This window comes from Triticum urartu, chromosome 2A (genome assembly GCF_056163025.1).
Source record: "Triticum urartu cultivar PI428250 chromosome 2A, HENAU_Tu73, whole genome shotgun sequence".
Lineage (NCBI taxonomy): Eukaryota > Viridiplantae > Streptophyta > Magnoliopsida > Poales > Poaceae > Triticum > Triticum urartu.
The window spans coordinates 662,028,295-662,049,610 of NC_141874.1; the positions used below are offsets into that span (position 1 = coordinate 662,028,295).

General features: G+C 45.4%; 1 protein-coding gene across 1 annotated transcript; it reads left to right on the forward strand.

Moving 5' to 3' along the window:
• Window positions 1-11,549: 11,549 nt before the first annotated feature.
• On the forward strand, window positions 11,550-17,450 carry LOC125537724 (chalcone synthase 2-like). Its single transcript, XM_048701043.1, has 2 exons — window positions 11,550-11,724; window positions 16,202-17,450. The coding sequence occupies exons 1-2, from the start codon at window positions 11,550-11,552 to the stop codon at window positions 17,200-17,202; spliced, it is 1,176 nt and encodes a 391-aa protein (XP_048557000.1). The 3' UTR covers window positions 17,203-17,450.
• Window positions 17,451-21,316: the final 3,866 nt, after the last annotated feature.

Sequence of the window (21,316 nt, forward strand, 5' to 3'; positions counted from 1 at the left end):
GCGCCCCCTACCTCGTGGGCACCTCGTGTGCTCTCCAGACTCCGTTTTCTTGCACGTTACATATTTTGGTCGGTAAAAATTCATTATATAATCTCCCGAAGGTTTTAACTCCCGTATCACGCAAATATCCTCTGTCTTTGTTTCGAGCTATTTTTCTGACAGATCCAGGTCGTCATGTCGTCGTCAAGTGCCCCCAAGGACCAGTTCTTCGAGAAGGTCATCAACCCCTACCTCGCGGAAGTGCTGCAACACCCTCAAACCATTGAGATGCATGAGGGGTTGTTGCACATCCGCGATGTTGAGGGACCAAGGAATACTGGAAGCACGGAGGCAAGGCTTGAGGCATTGGAGCAACAAGTTTTCAAGTGTCAGGAGATGGTAGAGCGTGGACTCGATTCCAATCACATATGATCACGGATTTCACCAACAACCACAAGCTGGATGTCAAGGACATTGGGGAGGCCATCTTCAAGCTTCATGAGAAAATCAAGCACCTCCAAGCCCAGATCTATGACCTGCAAAATCAAAACTGTGAGTATGAATATAGATTCAAGAGGATGAGTTTGGCTGCAGATTTGAGGTTTCAGGAGACTCGATCATCCTTCTATGATGGTGAGCCTATGCCTTGGAAGAGGGATGACAAGCCCATGCCATCAACAAAACCATCAACTCCTTCACCGGCAAAAGAGATATAATCACATGGGTATGGGTACTCCTCTTGGCAGCTGCCAAGCTTGGGGGAGTGCCCCGGTATCGTATCACCATCACTTTTATCTTTACCGTTTCTCTTAGTTTGATCCTTTTGGTAATATCTTGATCTAGTAGAATAAAGTTTTAGTATGATCTAGTTGTGAGTGTTGCTTTATGATCCTTCTATGTAATCGAGTCTGTGAGCTATATATAATAAAGATTAGTGTTGAGTCAAGGGCTTGATTATTTTGCCATGATCTTGAGTGAATAAAAGAAAAGAGAAAGAATAAAAAGGAAATAAAAGAGATCATATAGATCTTATGGAGAGTAATGAGCTCACATATAAAAAGTATGATGAATAAAAGTTGTTGAGAGTTGACAAACATAGTTTTGGTCATCGTTGCAATTAATAGGAAGTAATAAAGAAAGAGAGGTCTTAACATATAAATATACTATCTTGGACATCTTTTATGATTGTGAGCACTCATTAAAATATGACATGCTAAAGAGTTGACGTTGGACAAGGAAGACAACGTAATGGGTTATGTTTTCTTACATCTGAGATAAATTATATTGTCATGGATCATCCAACATGATTGAGCTTGCCTTTCCCCCTCATGCTAGCCAATTTTTTTGCACCAAGTAGAGATACTACTTGTGCTTACAAACACCCTTAAACTAGCTTTGCCATGAGAGTCTACCATACCTACCTATGGATTGAGTAAGATCCTCCAAGTAATTGTCATCAGTGCAAGCAATAAAAATTGCTCTCTAAATATGTATGACTTATTAGTGTGGGAGAAAATAAGCTTTATACGATCGTGTGATATGGAAGAAATAAAAGTGACGGACTGCATAATAAAGGTCCATATCACAAGTGGCAATATAAAGTGACGTTCTTTTGCATTAAGATTTTGTGCATCCAACCATAAAAGCGCATGACAACCTTTGCTTCCCTCTGCGAAGGGCCTATCTTTTACTTTTATCTCCTACCTTACATAAGAGTCTTGGTGCTCCTCACCCTTCCTTTTTACATTTTATCTTTTGGCAAGCACAATATGTTGGAAAGATCCTGGTATATATGGCTAATTGGATGTGAGTTTTCATGAACTATTATTGTTGACATTACCCTTGAGGTAAAACATTTGGAGGCAAAACTATAAGCCCCTATCTTTCTCTGTGTCCGATTAAAACTCCATACCCATAAGTATTGCATGAGTGTCAGCAATTGTGAAAGACTATATGATAGTTGAGTATGTGGACTTGCTGAAAAGCTCTTATATTGACTCTTTCCTATGTTATGATAAATTGCAATTGCTCCAATAACTGTGATTATAGTTTGTTAGTTTTCAATCAAGTTTGTGATTCATACTTGAAATTGTGATTGAATTGTTACTTTAGCATAAGAGATCATATGACAAGAATTATATAAGTTGATGTTCTAAGAATGATCATGATGCCCTCATGTCCGTATTTTATTTTTATTGACACCTCTATCTTTAAACATGTGGACATATTTTTTGATTTCCGCTTTCGCTTGAGGACAAGCGAGGTCTAAGCTTGGGGGAGTTGATACGTCCATTTTGCATCAAGCTTTTATATCGATATTTATTGCATTATGGGCTGTTATTACACATTATGTCACAATACTTATGCCTATTCTCTCTCATTTTACAAGGTTTACATAAAGAGGGAGAATGCCGGCAGCTGGGATTCTGGGCTGGAAAAGGAGCAAATATTAGAGACCTATTCTGCACAGCTCCAAAAGTCCTGAAACTTCACGGAAGTCATTTTCAGAATATATAAAAAATACTGAGCGCAAGAAGTTCCGGGGGGCCACACCCTGCCCATGAGGGTGGGGTCACGCCCTACCCCCCTGGGCACGCCCCCCTGCCTCGTGGGCCCCCTGGTGGCCCTTCGATGCCCATCGTCTGCTATATGGAGTCTTTTGATGAGGAAAAAATCATAAGCCAGCTTTCGGGACGAGACTCCGCCGCCACGAGGCGGAACCTTGGCGGAATCAATCTAGGGCTCCGGCGGAGCTGTTCTGCCGGGAAACTTCCCTCCGGGAGGGGGAAATCATCGCCATCGTACCAACGGCTCAGTGTCATGAACCTTCTCCATCTGATTCAATAAGGGGGAATTAGCCTTCTTGTCAAATGGCTATCCTTGACAAAGGGTACCATTTATACCATAATCTACAATGTAGCGGGTATAGTTTAGTGGTAAAAGTGTGATTCGTTCTATTAATAACTGAATTTGAAATGATATACTTAAGGCATCCTTAAGTTTTTTATTTTTATATTCCGATGAAAACTTTAGTTCTTATAAAGGATTAAATCCTTTTCCTCTCAATAGCATATTGAGGAAGAATATACATTCTAGCGATTTGTATCCAAAGACTAATTTAAATTGCATCCAAAATAAAAATAGGATTATGAGTACAGAATCGCGAAGCATAATTTTGCATTGGATTAAGTATTCCAATTTTGAAAATATGAGTAAAGGATCTATGGATGAAGATACAAAAAAAGTCATCACCAACGATCCTCTCATCGGGAGGGGGTCAATCTCCATCAACATCTTCACTAGCACCATCTCCTCTCAAACCCTATTTCATCTCTTGTATCCAATTCTTGTCTCTATGTCCGAGATTGGTACCTGTAGGTTGCTAGTAGTGTTGATTACTCCTTGTAGTTGATGCTAGTTGGTTTATTTGGTGGAAGATCATATGTTCAGATCCTATATGCATATTAATACTCCTCTAATTATGAACATGGATATGCTTTGTGAGTAGTTACGTTTGTTCATGAGGACATGGGAGAAGTCTTGCTATTAGTAGTCATGTGAATTTGGTATTCGTTTGATATTTTGATGAGATGTATGTTGTCTCTCCTCTAGTGGTGTTATGTGAACGTCGACTACATGACACTTCACCATTATTTGGGCCTAGAGGAAGGCATTGGGAAGTAATAAGTAGATGATGGGTTGCTAGAGTGACAGAAGCTTAAACCATAGTTTATGCGTTGCTTCGTAAGGGGCTGATTTGGATCCATATGTTTCATGCTATGGTTAGGTTTACCTTAATACTTTTGTTGTAGTTGCGGATGCTTGCAATAGAGGTTAATCATAAGTGGGATACTTGTCAAAGTAAGGGTGGTACCCAAGCACCAGTCCACCCACATACCAAATTATCAAAGTACCAAACGCGAATCATATGAACGTGATGAAAACTAGCTTGACGATAATTCCCATGTGTCCTTGGGAGCGCTTTTCTCTATAAGAATTTGTCCAGGCTTGTCCTTTGATACAAAAAGGATTGGGCCACCTTGCTGCACGTTATTTACTTTTGTTTCTTGTTGCTCGTTACAAATTATCTTATCACAAAACTATCTGTCACTTATAATTTCAGGGCTTGCAGAGAATACCTTGCTGAAAACCGCTTATCATTTCCTTCTGCTCCTCGTTGGGTTTGACACTCTTACTTATCGAAAGGACTATGATAGATCCCCTATACTTGTAGGTCATCATTGATGCAGAAGCCCTCTGTGATGAATGCCCCCTCCGGCGGAGCGCCGGAAAAGGCCCCAAGATGGGATCTCACGGGTACAGAAGGTTGCGACGGTGGAATTAGGTTTTCGTGGTGCTCTCCGATGTTTTTAGGGTACGTAGGTATATATATAGGAGGAAGAAGTAGGTCGGTGGAGCCACGAGGGGCCCACGAGGGTGGAGGGCGCGCCCAGGGGGGTAGGCGCGCCCCCTGCCTCGTGGCTTCCTCGTTGGTTGCTTGATGTCCACTCCAAGTCCTCTAGATCACGTTTGTTCCAAAAATCACGCTCCCGAAGGTTTCATTCCGTTTGGACTCCGTTTGATATTCTTTTTCTGCGAAACACTAAATAGGCAAAACAACAACAATTTGGGTTGGGCCTCTGGTTAATAGATTAGTCCCATAAATAATATAAATAAGCCCATTAAACATCCAAAACAGAATATATAATAGCATGGAACAATCAAAAATTATAGATACGTTGGAGACATATCACTTGCCTGGAAGCTCTGCTAAAAGGAAGAAGTGTCGTCGTGGACGTAGTCGATCACAGTGACATCAACATCGGTCTCGGGATCTACTGGAGAGACGAGGGGGAAGAAACATTAAATATAATGCAAACAGATGCAACACAGAAGCATGACGGGGTAACAAGCAGGGCTAGGGGTGTTCTAACGCGGTGCTACACGATATAGGTGAAGGGGAAACATCCGGGAAAGTTTTCCTGAAGTTTGGCATTTTTGGACAAATGAATCGGAGGGGGCGGTTGCATGTTCACTATGCTAGGGACGTGTGGCAAACGAAGACTGTTGGGGAACACAGTAATTTCAAAAAAAATCCTAGGCACACGCAAGATCACGGTGATGCATAGCAACAAGAGGGGAGAGTATCGTCTACGTACCCTCGTAGACAGTAAGAGGAAGCGTTATGAGAACGCGGTTGATGTAGTCGTACGTCTTCACGATCAACCGATCTAGCACCGAAGGTACGGCACCTCCGTGATCTGCGCACGTTCAGCTCGGTGACGTCCCACGAACTCAAGATCCAGTAGAGCTTTGATGGAGAGCTTCATCGGCATGACGGCGTGATGACAGTGATGATGTTGCTACCGGAACAGGGCTTCGCCTAAGCACCGCTATGATATTATCAAGGTGGATTATGGTGGAGGGGAGCACCGCACACGGCTAAATATCAATGATCAACTTGTGTGTCTAGGGGGTGCCACCCTCCCCCGTATATAAAAGAGTGGAGGAGGGGAGGGGCCGGACCTCTCTATGGCGCGCCCTAGGGGAGTCCTACTCCCACCGGGAGTAGGATTCCCTCCTTCTATGTAGTAGGAGTAGGAGAGAAGGAAGGGGAGGGGAGGAGAAAGGAAAGGGGGCGCGGCCCCCTCCCAATTCGGATTGGGCTAGGGGCGTGCCTCCCACCTTTTCCTTCCCTCTCCTCTTTTCCACTAAGGCCCAATACGGCCCATATACTCCCCGGGGGGTTCCGGTAACCTCCCGGTACTTCGGAAAATGCCCGAACTCATCCGGAACCATTCCGATGTCCAAATATAGGCTTCCAATATATCGATCTTTATGTCTCGACCATTTCGAGACTCCTTGTCATGTCCGTGATCAAATCCGGGACTCCGAACTACCTTCGGTACATCAAAACACATACACTCGTAATACCGATCGTCACCGAACGTTAAGTGTGCGGACCCTACGGGTTCGAGAACTATGTAGACATGACCGAGACATGTCTCCGGTCAATAACCAATATCGGAACCTGGAGGCTCATATTGGCTCCTACATATTCTACGAAGATCTTTATCGGTCAAACCGCATAACGGTATACGTTGTTCCCTTTGTTATCGGTATGTTACTTGCCCGAGATTCGATCATCGGTATCTCAATACCTAGCTCAATCTCATTACCGGCAAGTCTCTTTACTCGTTCCGTCATGCTACATCCCGTAACTAACTCATTAGCTACATTGCTTGCAAGGCTTATTGTGATGTACATTACCGAGAGGGCCCAGAGATACCTCTCCGACAATCAGAGTGACAAATCCTAATCTTGATCCATGCCAAATCAACAAACACCATCGGAGACACCTGTAGAGCACCTCTATAACCACACAGTTACGTTGTGATGTTTGGTAGCACATAAAGTGTCCCTCCGGTATTCGGGAGTTGCATGATCTCACAGTCATAGGAACATGTATAGTTATGGAGAAAGCAATAGCAACAAACTAAATGATCATCGTGCTAAGATAACGGATGGGTCAAGTCAATCACATCATTCTCTAATGATGTGATCCCGTTAATCAAATGAAAACTCATGTCTATGGTTAGGAAACATAACCATCATTGATTTAACGAGCTAGTCAAGTAGAGGCAAACTAGTGACACTCTGTTTGTCTATGTATTCACACATGTACTAAGTTTCCGATTAATATAATTCTAGCATGAATAATAAGCATTTATCATGATATAAGGAAATATAAATAACAACTTTATTATTGCCTCTAGGGCAAATTTCCTTCACAGACTATGTATTCTGATTCATCTCGCTTTTCTGAGCAACTTTCATGTATAAAACCTTTTCATCCGAGTTATGGATTATTTTCTATGAATTATTAAAGTTTTAGAAATTTCATGAAATTATTATTAATTGTTAAATTCGATAGAAAATGAATAATGCAGGCCCCGACTGTCAACGACCTAACTAATTGAAGAGGGTTAAATTAAATAATTTAGTTAATTAGGCTAATTAAGAAAAGTTAATTAATTATATTACTAATTAATTAATTAATTAATTAATTCTATATTTTTACAATTTTTTGTTTTCATTTTCTAAACAAGGTGGGCCCAGTGGTCAGTGGCCCACTGGGGCCTTAGCGGGCGAAACGGGCAGCGTGCGCCCAAGCGGAGGCCGAGCCCGGGCGGCGACAGGCACGGCAGCCCGGGGCGGGGCCGGTGGCGAGCAGCGGCGCAGGGGTGGGCGTGGTGGTGTGCGGACGCGAGGGGGGAGACGGTAACAACAGCAGTCGCTGCGGGCGCGGCGGGGCGCAGCTGCTGCTGCACTAGCAGCAGGCGGCGAGCGAAGCAGACGCGGGGCCGGGAGGGGTCGTGCGGCGAAGGCAGAGGTGGGGCCGGCGAGCGGGAGCGGCGGGGCCGGCGAGCAGCAACGGCGACGGACAAGCGCGGCAAGCAGCGGGGCGCGGTGATGCAGGGAGGGGTCACCAGGGCGTGGCAGGCGCGGCCGGCAAGGGACGGCGCGACGTGCGGCAGCGTCGGCGCGGGCTGGCGAGCGACCGAACGCGGCTAGGGGCGGATGGCAGCGATTAGTGTAGGCGCGGGCGAGCGCGCACACAGTAGTGGGGCCACGCACAGGCGCGTGGGCAGAGGTGCGCCGGGCGCAGCGATCGTGGCCAAAGGCCGATGAACGTGGTCAGGGGCGCGACGGGCGCAGCTACAGGCGGTGCACGACGACGGGAGCAGAGGAGAAGGTGGGAAAACGGACGGCGGAGTTCACCGGGCCCTGTAGGTGTGCACAAGTGGGCTCGAGGAGGAGTCGGGGAGGCGTCGGAGCGGCCGGAGACGAGTCAGAAAGGCGGGTCGACGCGAATTGATGATGGTGTTGTCGCGATGCCAAAGACGAGACGGTCGTGGGCGGCGTTGGTGAAGCTCCCCGGCCTCGATCTTGGGGTGGGGTCGATGAAGCGGAGCACGGCGGTCCCCGGGGACCCAACCACGTAGCGTAGGGAGGCCGGTGGCCGCGATGGTGGTGCGGCGATGGCGAGGGATCTGGAGGAGGAAGGGTGTAGCGAGAGGGAGAGAGAGAATGAGGGGGAGCGCGAGGGCAAGTGGGGAGAATGGGTGGAGCAGTGGGAGGAGCCTAAGGGGGCAGGGGTCCTTATCCTCCCTCGTCGACGCCGGCGAGGGGGTTTGGCGGTGACCGCGCCCCTCGGTCGGTAGTACAGGGAGGCGACCGGGGAGGGGGGAAAGGTTTGGGACGGCCAGAGGGTTTAAGGCCCATAGGGAAACATGGGGGAGGGCTCTCTGCTTTTTAGTTTTGTTTTTTATTGGTTTTTATTTTTATAGTTCTGCTTTCTTCTAGTTTCTTTTTATTTTAGGTTTTATAAAACACAAACTTAGTCCCTAAATTAGCTTCAATAGTTAGACCACTGCCACAATTATTTTGGCACCCTAACAAAATAGGTTTGTATTTGTTTATTAATTGAAGACATTTAATAATTGTTTTAGCCATTGTTTTAATTAGTTTAGGGTATTAAGCCACTTTATACAAATGTTGGTCCACCATCATAATTAGTTATAGAATATTTGCAACACATTGAACATTTTATTTTGCATGTTTGAGAAATTTTAACTTTGGGCTTTAATTTGAATTTGAGTTTGAACTAAGATTGGATCAATCAAGGATTAGCAACAGTAATGTGATGACCTGGCATCATTAGCAGGGGATTATTGTAGCTTAATTATCCGGGCGTCACAGATAAGTAGCCAGAGATAAGTCAAGACAGACATACAAGTCTTAGACAAGATCAAAATATATGCTCTTGAGATGAGAGACAGCGAAATAGCGCCCTTGTAATCGAGGTCATCATCATCAATATAATCAAGCGAGATGTAGGCTTTTACCTCATCGCGAGGGGCCGAACCTGGGTAAAACTCGTGCCCCTCGATTCCGACCAACCCCGTTCAAGCTATCACCTAGCAGCGATGGCCTCATGACTAAGTCCTTTTTTCGAGGACATCTGCCGTGACAAAACCACGATAGTTGGCGCCCATTGTGGGGCCTCCATGCATGGTGGTATTGTGTTCTTGAAGGGAGCCTTACTAGGGATCGAGAGGAGCGCAACTGGCCGGATGTGGCAGAGCCAGGTTTGGAAGGATCTACATCAACTCCGAGTTCATTAGTCAACGTTGAAAAAGTTTCAGCGGCAGCATAAATCAGATCAGAGTCGAAAAGTAACCTTGACAACAGGGGAGTACATCAGATGACCCACATCGCAGCTCAGGGACTCTTTTCCCCGTATGGAGTTCTTTGGATTTGAGAGAGGGGAATAGAGAGGGACGAAGTGGACTGACAGTAACCGCGAGTTCCCACCCTCTTGTTTACCATGGTGGTCGCTTCCCCTTCCCTCTCTGTAACAATTTTTTTTAAAACGGCCCCGGAAAACAAGACAAAATAAACAAAAACCCCCGCTGAAACACCAGCCCAGCCCACAAAAAGCAAAAACACTCGGCCCCTCCCCCCGGCATGCGACGACGGCCCGGCGAAAAGAAGGAAGATAGTAAATGGGCTGGTTTGCGCCTTAGACAGGCTGAAACAAGGACAAAACACACTCAGAGCAAATCTACAAGCAAACAAAAATCGAAGAGCTGCCTCGTCGACGGAGACTTCACGAAGTCTCAGTCGACTGAGATTTAGCAGCTCCATAATTTTTTTGTCTCATACCCTTAGCCTAATCGAATTTTACCTACCGGATATGCATGTAGTGGGTACCCATTGCCATCCCCTTAATCCCCCTCACCCTCTTAGCTTACCGCTTACGCGGCCATCCCTCTAAGCACGTTGATCTGCAGCAACGCCAATGACCCCTCCCCCACCCCCTCACCAGCGTCCGTCAACTCGCTTCCTCGTCTCCGCCGGGGATGCCATAGCTCGCTCTCCCTTGCAGCGGGGTTCCCATCCTTGGTGAGTTTCTTGCTCGGCCTCATGGTGGTCGACGCTCATCGGTACGCTCCTTACGTCACCATGCTCCTCACACCTCCCCCACCTTCGGCCTCAGGCAAAGCAAAAAATGATTGGAGCACCAAAAGATTCAGGCACCTGACAATTAACAAACGCGTGAGAATTAACGTAATTTAGCTGTATTGACCCTCTCAAGAGTACAAGTCTTGGAGACAAGAAGCATTCGCTAAAAATAAGGTAGAAGATAGGAGCAAGCAGCGTAATTCAGGGCTGTTCGGATCCTCTCCACGAGCCGGCTTCCCCTAAATCGACCCCGAACGCTCCAGCTTGGAGGAACCAGCTTCGCGGAGACGAGGATCCGGCGGTGCAATTTTCGTGGAGATCAGTGTGTTGTATTGACTCCTCGGAGTACAAGTCTTGGAGACAAGAAGCATCCGCTAAAAATAGGATAGACTATAAGTCCTATACTACTAAACCCCGCTGGCGGCTGGTCCTCGTGGGTGATTGTTCATTGTTTTTTACAAAGAGACATTTTTTTCCCACTAGCATAAAGGGGTCAGTAAGCCATCACTTGATTTCCTTTCTTAAAAACGTGTATCCTTTACCCACTCTAGGTTGGAATAAATGAAACTCAACTAATACCTTGGAGGCACCGCACCTCCGTTGATCTGACGAACCATTCGAGGAAACCGGGAGGAGGAGATGAAGACACGCTTCGTCAACTCTTCTTTCAGTGTCATGGCTGTGCGTCTAGTGGTAGGACCCACTCCCATGATCTTTCGTTCAGCAACAAGTTCCTGGATCATGCGGGACAAATTTTTGTTTTCCGCTCGCGTAGCATATTGCGTGCCCCGACATTAGTATATGTCCGCTAAAGATAAGACATAAGAGGCATCTGTTTTGGACACAAGAAGCATCCGCTAAAAATAATGTAGAAGGTAGATTATAAATTCTATACTACTAACTATATTATAATGCTCGCTCTGTTTCATAATGCAGTGTATATAGACTTTTTGAAAACTCAAACCACACAAACTTTGACCGAAGAAAAATATTTACATCCAGAATGCCAAACATATATCATTTGATTCATTATAAAAAGTTGTTTCATATTATATATTTGATATTGTCGATATAAATAATTTTACCTATAAATTTGATCAAAGTTTGCAAAGTTTGAGTTTTCAAAAAATCTATATGTATTATATTATAAAACACACACACACACACACAGAGAGAGAGAGAGAGAGAGAGTAGTATGTATACACGTATTTAGATGCAAATGACCACCCCTCCGGCTGGTCTTCGTGGGTGATTGTTCATTCTTTTTTTACAAAGATACAAATATATCTAGCATAAGGGCCAGCAAGCCATCACCTGCTTTCCTTCCTTAATAAACGAGTATACATTACCCACCCTAGACCAGGGAATAAATTAAGCTCAAATACAAGGAGTCCTAACTACTCCAATTTATACAAGTACCTCCAATCCAGCAGACACCACGATAACACAAGCACATCCCGAGATACACGTAGCTCGGGCCACTGCCGTGAGCTAGGTAACGCACAGAGAGACCGACGGATCCATCTATGGCCGCCGCGACGATGACGGTGGAGGAGGTGAGGGAGGCGCAGCGCGCGATTGGACCGGCGACGGTGCTGGCCATCGGCACGGCGACGCCACCCAACTGCGTGTACCAGGCAGACTATCCGGACTACTACTTCAGGGTCACAAAGAGCGAGCACCTGGTCGGCCTCAAGGCCAAGTTCAAGAGGATGTGTAAGTATCGACAATAACAACATCCTCTCTGCTCCCTGCATTCATATACACACACAGTGGAGGAGCCAGAAAAATCGGATAAAGGGGGCCGAGTATTATTAAACCTTGTTGGGACCGGCCAGTCCATCAAAAAACATCATTTTAGTGAAAATAATACTAATCACTAGTATTACTATTGAGGTAATATCACCGGAAGTCATAGAACTTGCGCTCAATGTTCAGTTTGGTGCTAGAACTTTAAAAATACGGATTTGTGGTCATCTAACTTGACATCGCGTGCAAATACGGTCACAGAATACGCATGCGGACATATTAGGGTGTATGGGCCTACTTGTCGGTGAGTGAGGGCCTTTGGCCAACTGATTTTTGCACAAAACAACCTTACTATTTTTTATTTGCGGGAAAGACCAATCACTGTACAACAGCATATTGATACGAAAATTAACGGAAAGGACCGACCTCTGTACAGCATATAGGTACGATAATTAACTAAAATATCAGCGAGGCGGGACTCGAACACACGACACAAATTAAGGACACAAGATCCTCAAAAAAAATTGAGGACACGAGCCACTCTAGCCAACCAACCAATCCTTGACGTTCATATTTCAAGTATGGATAACAAACTAAGATGTATTGAACGTGGAGCCTAATGACATTTAATTTTTCGTACCTATGAGCAGTGGGTCCTACCTGTCATTGCACATTGAAAATTAACAGGAAAAAGTGTGGCCCCCAGCTCTCGAACAAACAACCAAAGAGTGGCATACAGGACATTCTAGCCGCTACAACCTACACATATTACACATCTACGGTGAATAACTAGTCTTAATGTACTAGAAATATGTAAATACTACGTAAACAATAATTACAATAATAAAAATAACGTCTAAATATGTGTTATAAATATTGTACATACAAACTATATAACCTACTTTTAAATTTGTTCATGTATTTTAAAAATATTCATATATTTAATTTATGAATTATAAATTTTGTATCCTTTCAAATAAATATTTCCAAAATTAAAATTACAAATATCATTTTAACTTTGCAAACATTTCAATAATTGTACTCGCATTTGTAGAGTTCAACTTTTGCGTAACTTAAAATGTAAACATTGATATGAATATTCAATCATGCATAATATTGAAATTATATAATTTTTCGAATATAAGTCATGAGTAAAGTTTATACACAAGTGAATAATTTCGAAAATTTAGTAAATGTTTGAACTCATCATTTTGCATGATTTAAATATAAGCCTCGAGTGTGTTATTTTTCTTGGATTCATTAAACATATTTATTTAATAAAAAATTCAATGTCAGTTTAACTAAATATTTTTTATATAAATATGCATGTGTATATTTAAATGTTTTTATTTACTAATAATGATCGCTTGTATGTATAATATTCTTGGAACATAAATTTGTTAATTATGTTTTACAAATATCTTTAAAAAAATTGCAAGTGCAAAATGGGCCGCAGTATCCGCAGAAATAAGCCGGCAATGGCAACCCCCTTCCGAAAGACTCTGTTTTACAGCTATGTCAAACCGTCTTGATGTGCAATTAGCTAATTAGTATCACTCCCATTGTTTTACTGCTCCACTTGTAAGTACTATGTTGATGGCATTATATTTTATCTTAATGTGTCAACCTACCGAATATGACTTCTGGTCCTGCTTAACAGAATCAACTGTAGCAGTACGTGCCTCTACATATTTTAGGTTAAAAAAAAGGACCGGTAAAATAGCTTAAATGGGCTGCAGATGTACACCAATTCCTCATAGATGCGGAAAAAAAAATGTCATTTAAGTTCCACGTTCAATAAATCTAAGTTTGCTATCCATACATGAGATGCGAACGTGAAGGGTGGGTTGGCTGGAGTGGCTTGTGTCGTAAACATTGACCGCAAGTTAAGTATCTGCTCACCCATTTTTTGTGTTAATTTTTGTACCTATATGCAGCACAACAGTCAGCTTTTTCCACAAATAAAAAAAATGTGAGGATGTTTTGTGCAAAAGTTAGTCAGACGAGCAACATCACTCATTGACAGATGGGGTCATACACCATGATACGTCCGCATGCGTATTTTGTGACCATGTTTGCATGGGATGTCAAGTTAGGTGATTAAAAATCCGTATTTTTAAAGTTCTAGCACCAAACTGAACATTGAGTGCAAGTTCTATGACTTCCGATAATATTACCTCATTACTATTCATACTAGGCCTAAATAAAAGATGTTAGGGGGGACCAAGGCCCTGGCTGGCACCCCTGTCTCCGCCGCATATACATGCATTGTCCACCGTATATGCGAACTGGGTTCGTAGCCGGTGGGTGATCCAGGGAACTAGTTGTGATTTTGTTACCTATAAAAGCATCTTCAATAGATGATGTATATGCAAAAATAACTAATTTATACATTTATGAGGCTCAAAAACACATATTCAATGCATTTTTTATTTCTTTTTTGGCCTTCAAAAAATGTAAAATACAACACATCGCGATGTAAATTTACATCACCAACCGATGTAAATCCAGATGCAAAACGGCCAGCCACGCACCAACCCGACAGCTACCATGAAAGTTCCCAACTGCCCGATCCCCATTCCGCCGCCCGCCGCTGCCGACCGACTCCGGCCAGCTCGGGCACCCCCCCCCCCCCCCCCCCGCCGCCGCCAGCTCCGATGCCTCCCCTACCCATTCCAGTTCACCGCCGACCATCCCCACCGCCCGAATCCGGCCATCTGCCGTGCTGTGAGTAGAGCAGGCTCACAACTGCTCGAGGGGGCGTCGAGGAGTGTCGTTGCTGCTTGAGGCTGGTCGCCATGGCGCCATGGCCCGAGCTCGGCTCACAGGGCTCTATTGCCGCTCGGATTTGCCGCTGGTCGTGGCTGACGGCGACGTTCTGCAACCCGCGCTCCCAGATGGAGGTCGGCCGGGCTGCCGCTGTTGTGGCCCGGCCCCGCCAGCTCCAGCGCCTCCATGTGCCTCTGTCGCGCGCGCGGCCGCCAGCCGTTTTACATCTTCAAATTTACAACATCTGTTGGAGTTGGATTTTATATCACCAAATATACATTATCTGTTGGAGTTGCCTCTTTTTTGAAAATGTAACATGCATTTTTTGATGATGTAAATTTTACATCTCCTAGTTATACATCTCCAGATTTGCATCATCTATTGGATATGCTCTAATGTTCTCTATACTGCTATGATTGATTATGATTAGATCAAAAGTTTCTCCCGCAAAAAAAGCAGCCTATGTACTTTTGTGGAAACTTATATACACATACAACATATGCAATGCGAGACTTGAAATAACATTTATAAACTTTATTGTTGTTGTTGTTGTTGTTGTTGTTGTTGTTGTTGTTGTTTTACAAGTATTTTTGTAAACTTAACACAACCAAAAAGTTTAAAAGATCAATGGCCTTTTTTGTTTAGAATAGAAATCCCTTAATTTATGTTTCGACATTCACTATCGAGTGGACGTCCGTGCCCCGTTCCTCTTTCCTGTGAACAGCACAAAGAGGTGAATCTTGGGCGTCTTCGTCTTCCTCCCACGCTCACCGACAAGCCATGGTTTTCCTCTCCCTCCGCTGGTCGCTCCGCTGGCGGGAGGGTGGGGGAACCCCGCATCTCTGCCTAGGTAGGGTTTTGCTGGCGGCGCTTTGGAGGAGGAGGTGCTACCGGAGCGAAGTGTGGTGTCACAGGTCCTTCACCTCTGTGTCGTCGTCCTCTGGGGCGTCGTCGCAGTCCTGGCGACTTTTGGTGCTCGGGGCTCTTCTTCGAGCTTTCGTTCCCTGCAGGTGGTCGGTGAGGCGATGCTGTCGTCTGCACGCGCTGGGGATCTGGTTCTCCGACCCTGTCTTCATTTTGCCGTCGCCTCCTCCAGCGGTGCTGCAGGATAGTGGGTTGGTGTGTAGGAGGTACACGCGCCAGTTCTTCCTCTCTCTTGCTCGCCGGCGAGGGAGACGATGTCTGGGCTTCGGTATTTCTTCGTCTCAGTGCTTCTTCACCGTGCGGGCATGCCATACCCGAGGTTGATGACTTCCCATCTGCGACAAGACCGACCGCTGAGTCCAAGGTATCGTCGGTTCCGTGAGGGAGCGGGGGTGCGGGTGCAGCGGCGCATCCTCAACCCGCGTCGGAGTGTGCAGTGTGGCGGGCCTCCAGAGACATGTTTGTAATTTTCATCTTTTCTAGGGAGCACTGTAACACTGAAGCCTGCTAATAGATCTGGGGTGTTTTCCACAAAAGAAGTCACACCAATAAGTTGTTGAAAAAAAATCTAAGAACATTACCCCTTCCGAAATTTGAACTAAAACCATGACACTTATTTTGGATCCAAAGGGGTACTAAATATGAATTAGTGTAAGATCTACTTTATGCATGCCCAGAAAATTTTGACAAAAAGAACGAGCATTTGCCTTTCTGTTATGAATTGTAGACATTATTCTGTTTGCATATGCAGGTGACAAGTCACACATCCGGAAGAGATACATGCACCTGACGGAGGAGATGCTTGAGGAGAACCCCAGCATGTGCACGTTCATGGCGCCGTCGTTGAGCGCACGTCGGGCCATCGCTGTCCCCCTGGTCCCAAAGCTCGGAAAGGAGGCCGCGGAGAAGGCGATCAGGGAATGGGGGCAGCCTCTGTCCAGCATCACCCACCTCATCTTCTGCAGCACCTCCGGAGTGGACTTGCCAGGCGCCGACTTCCACCTGACAAAGATGCTCGGCCTGCGTCCGTCAGCGAAGCGTTTCATGATGTACCAGCAGGGCTGCTTCACCGGCGGCATGGTGCTCCGTCTGGCCAAGGACCTGGCCGAGAACAACCGCGGAGCACGCGTGCTGGTGGTCTGCTCGGAGAACACGGTCATGACTTTCCATGGCCCCGACGAGTCCCACCTCGACTCGCTGGTAGGCCAGGTGCTCTTCGGCGATGGCGCGGCGGCCGTGATCATCGGGGCGGACCCCGACGGGTCCACGGAGCGGCCGCTGTTCCAGCTTGTATCGGCCAGCCAGACCATCCTGCCGGAATCGGAGGGAGCCATTGGCGGGCAGCTACTGGAGGCGGGCCTCACCTTCCACCTCCGCAAGAATGTTCCCATACTCATCTCCAAGAACATCGAGCGCGCGCTGGAGGAGGCCTTCAAGCCACTGGGCATCCACGACTGGAACTCCATCTTCTGGGTGACGCACCCCGGCGGGCCGGCCATCCTCAGCATGATCGAGGCTAAAGTCAAGCTTAACAAGGAGCGGATGCGCGCCACCCGGCACGTCCTGTCCGAGTACGGCAACATGTCCAGCGCGTGTCTGTTCTTCATCCTGGACGAGATGCGCAGACGCTCCTCCGAGGACGGACACGCCACCACCGGCGAGGGCATGGACTGGGGTGTCCTATTCGGCTTCGGCCCCGGCCTCACCGTCGAGACCATCGTCCTCCACAGTGTCCCCATCGCCTCCCCGTGAGGCCAGTAAGGCCTCTACGTTTTCCCCTTACCCGTCAATCAATCAAGACATCTGTTCCGTTGCTGAGGGTGTTCATGATTGCCCGACGCTATTTGTTCTCAAACCTCTCTGTTGCTCACGGTTATGGCTGTGGTTTAGTTTCTGAGACGTACTCAGTTTCAAAACTGTTGGCTGCTGGCCCCTGATGTGGCCTTTGTTTTTAGTTTCTGCTTTTTTTATTTCAAAAAAACTGAACTATGTATCCTGTCTCGGGACCGTTTCTGTGGCCTCATGTGATTCAATTTTATTCCGAGAAGAACACTACTATGGCAATTTAACACACTTACAATCAAAATTGCTCACATATGAATGCCATTATGGCTAGCTTTATTAATTAAGGATAGTTACATTGACCACAAGGATTTGCATGATAAGATCACAGAGTTCATCGACCTAAATAAAATAATGTTTTACTAGCTCATTGTTGAGGCAAGACGATCTATGGAACCAGCAAGGCCCCTTGTGGTCCGGCTGTGGGATCAACGCACACAAAGAGCAGAATCAACAGCTCACACGGTATGCTCTGCACTTCGGTTTATCAGATATTTAGTAGCCAACTACTTAGTTTTAAAGTTCAAGCTGCTGAAAATTTCTCGGGAGAACTTTTTTTGTTTGAAAAAAAAATCTTGGGAGGACATACTCGATGATAATATGTTTGTCCAAATGTTTTAGGGATCTTCAAGGCTCAAATTTTGCATTGGTGGGCCATATGGTCTTGTCGAACAGGTCCGAGAGCGGGCGGATGCAACAATTAGGCTATTCTCACTGGTTTTGAACCACCAAGTCGCTTTAATAGTTCTAATGGAGCAGCTCTACAGGTGAACAATAAGCCTATCTAGTGCAGTGATGCTATTTTTACATTTGAACATACTTACGTAATTTTCAGTGGAGCAACTTGCCAACTCCATTGTTTGCAATTTTTAGTTGGTGGCTTACCAAGCTGACTGCTTGGTTTGCCAACTCTATTGTGATGTAACATGTATAACCAACTCATCGAATGGTGTAACACAAGTAAGAGCATCTCCAATAGCCGCGCTGAAAAATCAGCGTTTTTTGCGCGCGCTACTGGTCCGGGCGCTCCAGCGGAGGTGCAAAAATCGCGCGCGCGGAATATCTAGTTCAGCGCGCGGGCCGAAACGCCATCGCGCGTCGCTTATTTGCTGTGTCTGCTCCCACGCGCTGGACTCTCGAGCGCTCGCTCGTAACTCCACCCACCCCATCCATCCGCGGCGCCGCCCTGCGACCGTTCCGACGTTTCCCCGGCCTATCCCCGCGCTGCGGCGGCTTCCTCCGCCTCCCTCTAGTCACTGCCGCCCCTCGCGCGCGGCGGTTCTCCGACGAACAGCGTGCGGCCGCTCGCTACCGCTCGGCGCCCACAAGGTGTTCGACAAAACGCCCGCAAAGTATGTATTGCTCAAACTTCATGAATTTGGTGCATGTTGATTGTAGTTTTTATAGCCTAGTATTCAACACTGTAGATGATTTCATCGTATGATTCTTCCGAAGAAGAATTTGATATGGAAGAGGAGGAGGATCTTGCAATGATCCTAGCAATGCACATCAATAAAAAACCGAAGTATGGTGGTTCGGCTATGGGTCGGCAGAAAATTTGGAGGGATAGGATCGATGCCACAACAGATTGATCGGGCATTATTTTGTGGAGAATCCCACATACCCGGAGTCTTACTTTCGTCGCCGGTTTAGAATGAGCACCGAGTTGTTCAGGCGCATTGCAGAGAAACTAGTGAGCCATGACCGGTTTTTTCGGCAAAGGAGGAATGCCGCCGGAGAGCTCGGGCATAGCACCTTTCAGAAGGTGACAGCCGCTTTGCGTATGTTGGCATACGGTATCCCGACTGATCTAGTTGATGATCACTTGGCTATGGGTGAGAGCCAAGCTATCATGTGTGTCAAGCGCTTCGCAGTCGAAATTGTCCAAGTGTTTGGCCAGGAGTATTTGAGATCTCCCAATGCTGAAGACGCTGCAAGGCTATTGGAAATGAACAAAGCTCGTGGCTTCCTAGGTATGCTTGGCTCAATAGATTGCATGCATTGGAGTTGGAAGAATTGTCCAAAGGCATGACATGGTCAATTCCACGGCCAAAAAAAGGGTTCCACTATAATCCTTGAAGCGGTGGCCGATCAAGAGACTTGGATTTGGCATGCATTCTTTGGAATGCATGGATCTTTGAATGACATCAATGTTGTCAACCAGTCACCACTTATGAATAAGATTGCAAATGGTGATTTGCCACCGGTGCAGTTTGTAGCAAATGGTCGTACATACAACTATGGCTATTATCTTGCGGATGTCATCTACTCAAAGTGGCAAACATTTGTGAAGCCGTTGAAAAAACCGGAAGGTAAGAAAAATCTTGATTTCCACAATGCTCAAGCGGCGGCTAGAAAAGATGTGGAGAGAGCTTTTGGGATTTTGCAGGCCCAATTTGCTATTGTGAGAGGACCGGCTAGATTTTGGGATCAAAAAATGCTTTGGTACATCATGCACGCTTGTGTGATCATGCACAACATGATCATCGAGAATGAGCATGACCAAGATGTAGACTACTCTCAGTATGAGCTCCTGGGGCATCCCATGCGAGTACGACGGAGGGCTGAAAGGGTGACCTGTTTTGTTGCCTCATATCATGCCATTCGACGTCCCGAAGTGCATGATGATCTTCAGAAGAATCTCATCGAGGAGTGATGGGCATGGAATGGACGACAAAGAGCATCATGATTTGTGCGTTTGATATTGTATTGTTGAACTATTTGTTGTGTTATTGCACTATTTGTTGTATTGAACGATAAACTGTTTGTTTGAGTTGTAATAACGAAATTGAACTATTTATTGTTGATTTATTTTGTTTGTGTTTGATTTTTTACTTGTGTTTGGAATGCATATATTGTTTGTGCGAGAATCGCGCGCGCTGTATTTTTGCGCGCTGCTGGAGTCAGCACTACCCGCCACGCCAAACCAGGCGATGGGCGCGCGTCAAAGTAGTTTTTAGCGCGCGGCGCATTCGGCGGCTGTTGGAGATGCTCTAATAGGTTAGTCCCAAAAATAATATAAAAGAGCATATTAAAGCCCATTAAACATCCAAAATAGATAATATAATAGCATGGCATAATCGAAAATTATAGATACGTTGGAGACGTATCAAGCATCCCCAAACTTAATTCCTGCTCGTCCTCGAGTAGATAAATGATAAAAACGGAATTTTTAATGTGGAATGCTACCTAGCATAATTTTCAATGTAATTTTCTTTATTATAGCATGAATATTCAGATCCGAAAGATTCAAGACAAAATTTTAATATTGTCATAAAATAATAATACTTCAAGCATACTAACCAAACAATTATGTCTTCTCAAAATAACATAGTCAAAAAAGTTTATCCCTACAAAATCATATGGTTTGACTATGCTTTATTTTCGTCACACAAAATTCTTCAATCATGCACAACCCCGATGACAAGCCAAGCAATTGTTCCATACTTGAATATTCTCAAACTTTTTTAATTTTCACGCAATATATGAACGCGGGCTATGGACATAGCACTATAGGTGAAATAGAATGATGGTTGTGGAAAATTGATAGTAACATCATGGCCATAAGAGACTTGAGTTGCAATAGCATCATCTGGTACTCTTTGCACACGCGACCACCCAATGGTGCCACCCGGTCCTCTGTAGGAGAATTATTTTTCTGGTTCTTCTGTCGTTTTTTGTTAGACAGGCCTAGTATTGTTTTCCCCCTCGTTTCCACTTGTTCATTTGGTCATCCTGATATTTTCCCTCTCCAATTAATACAAGATGGCAAGCATTTGGATGCGTGTTGGAGGAAACAATTTATGTACATTGTGTTCCTTGATTGATGATTATCATCTTTTATAGCAGCACCATGGGCACAATGTATCCCCTATTCCCCTGTAGTTCGTTCACTGATTAATGAAACAAAATAGAAAGCCATTTGATCAGGTGGTGCTGCACATGGACGAACAATGCAACTAAGAACGATGCAAAAGGGTAAATTCATCGAGGATCGATTTTGATCAGCACAAGTGATTGTTTT

Coding starts and splice junctions, on each gene's coding strand:
- LOC125537724 (XM_048701043.1), top strand. CDS start 11,550: ATGACGGTGGAGGAGGTGAGGGAGGCGCAGCGCGCGATTGGACCGGCG. Junction 11,725..16,201: donor GGCCAAGTTCAAGAGGATGT/GTAAGTATCGAC, acceptor TTGCATATGCAG/GTGACAAGTCACACATCCGG.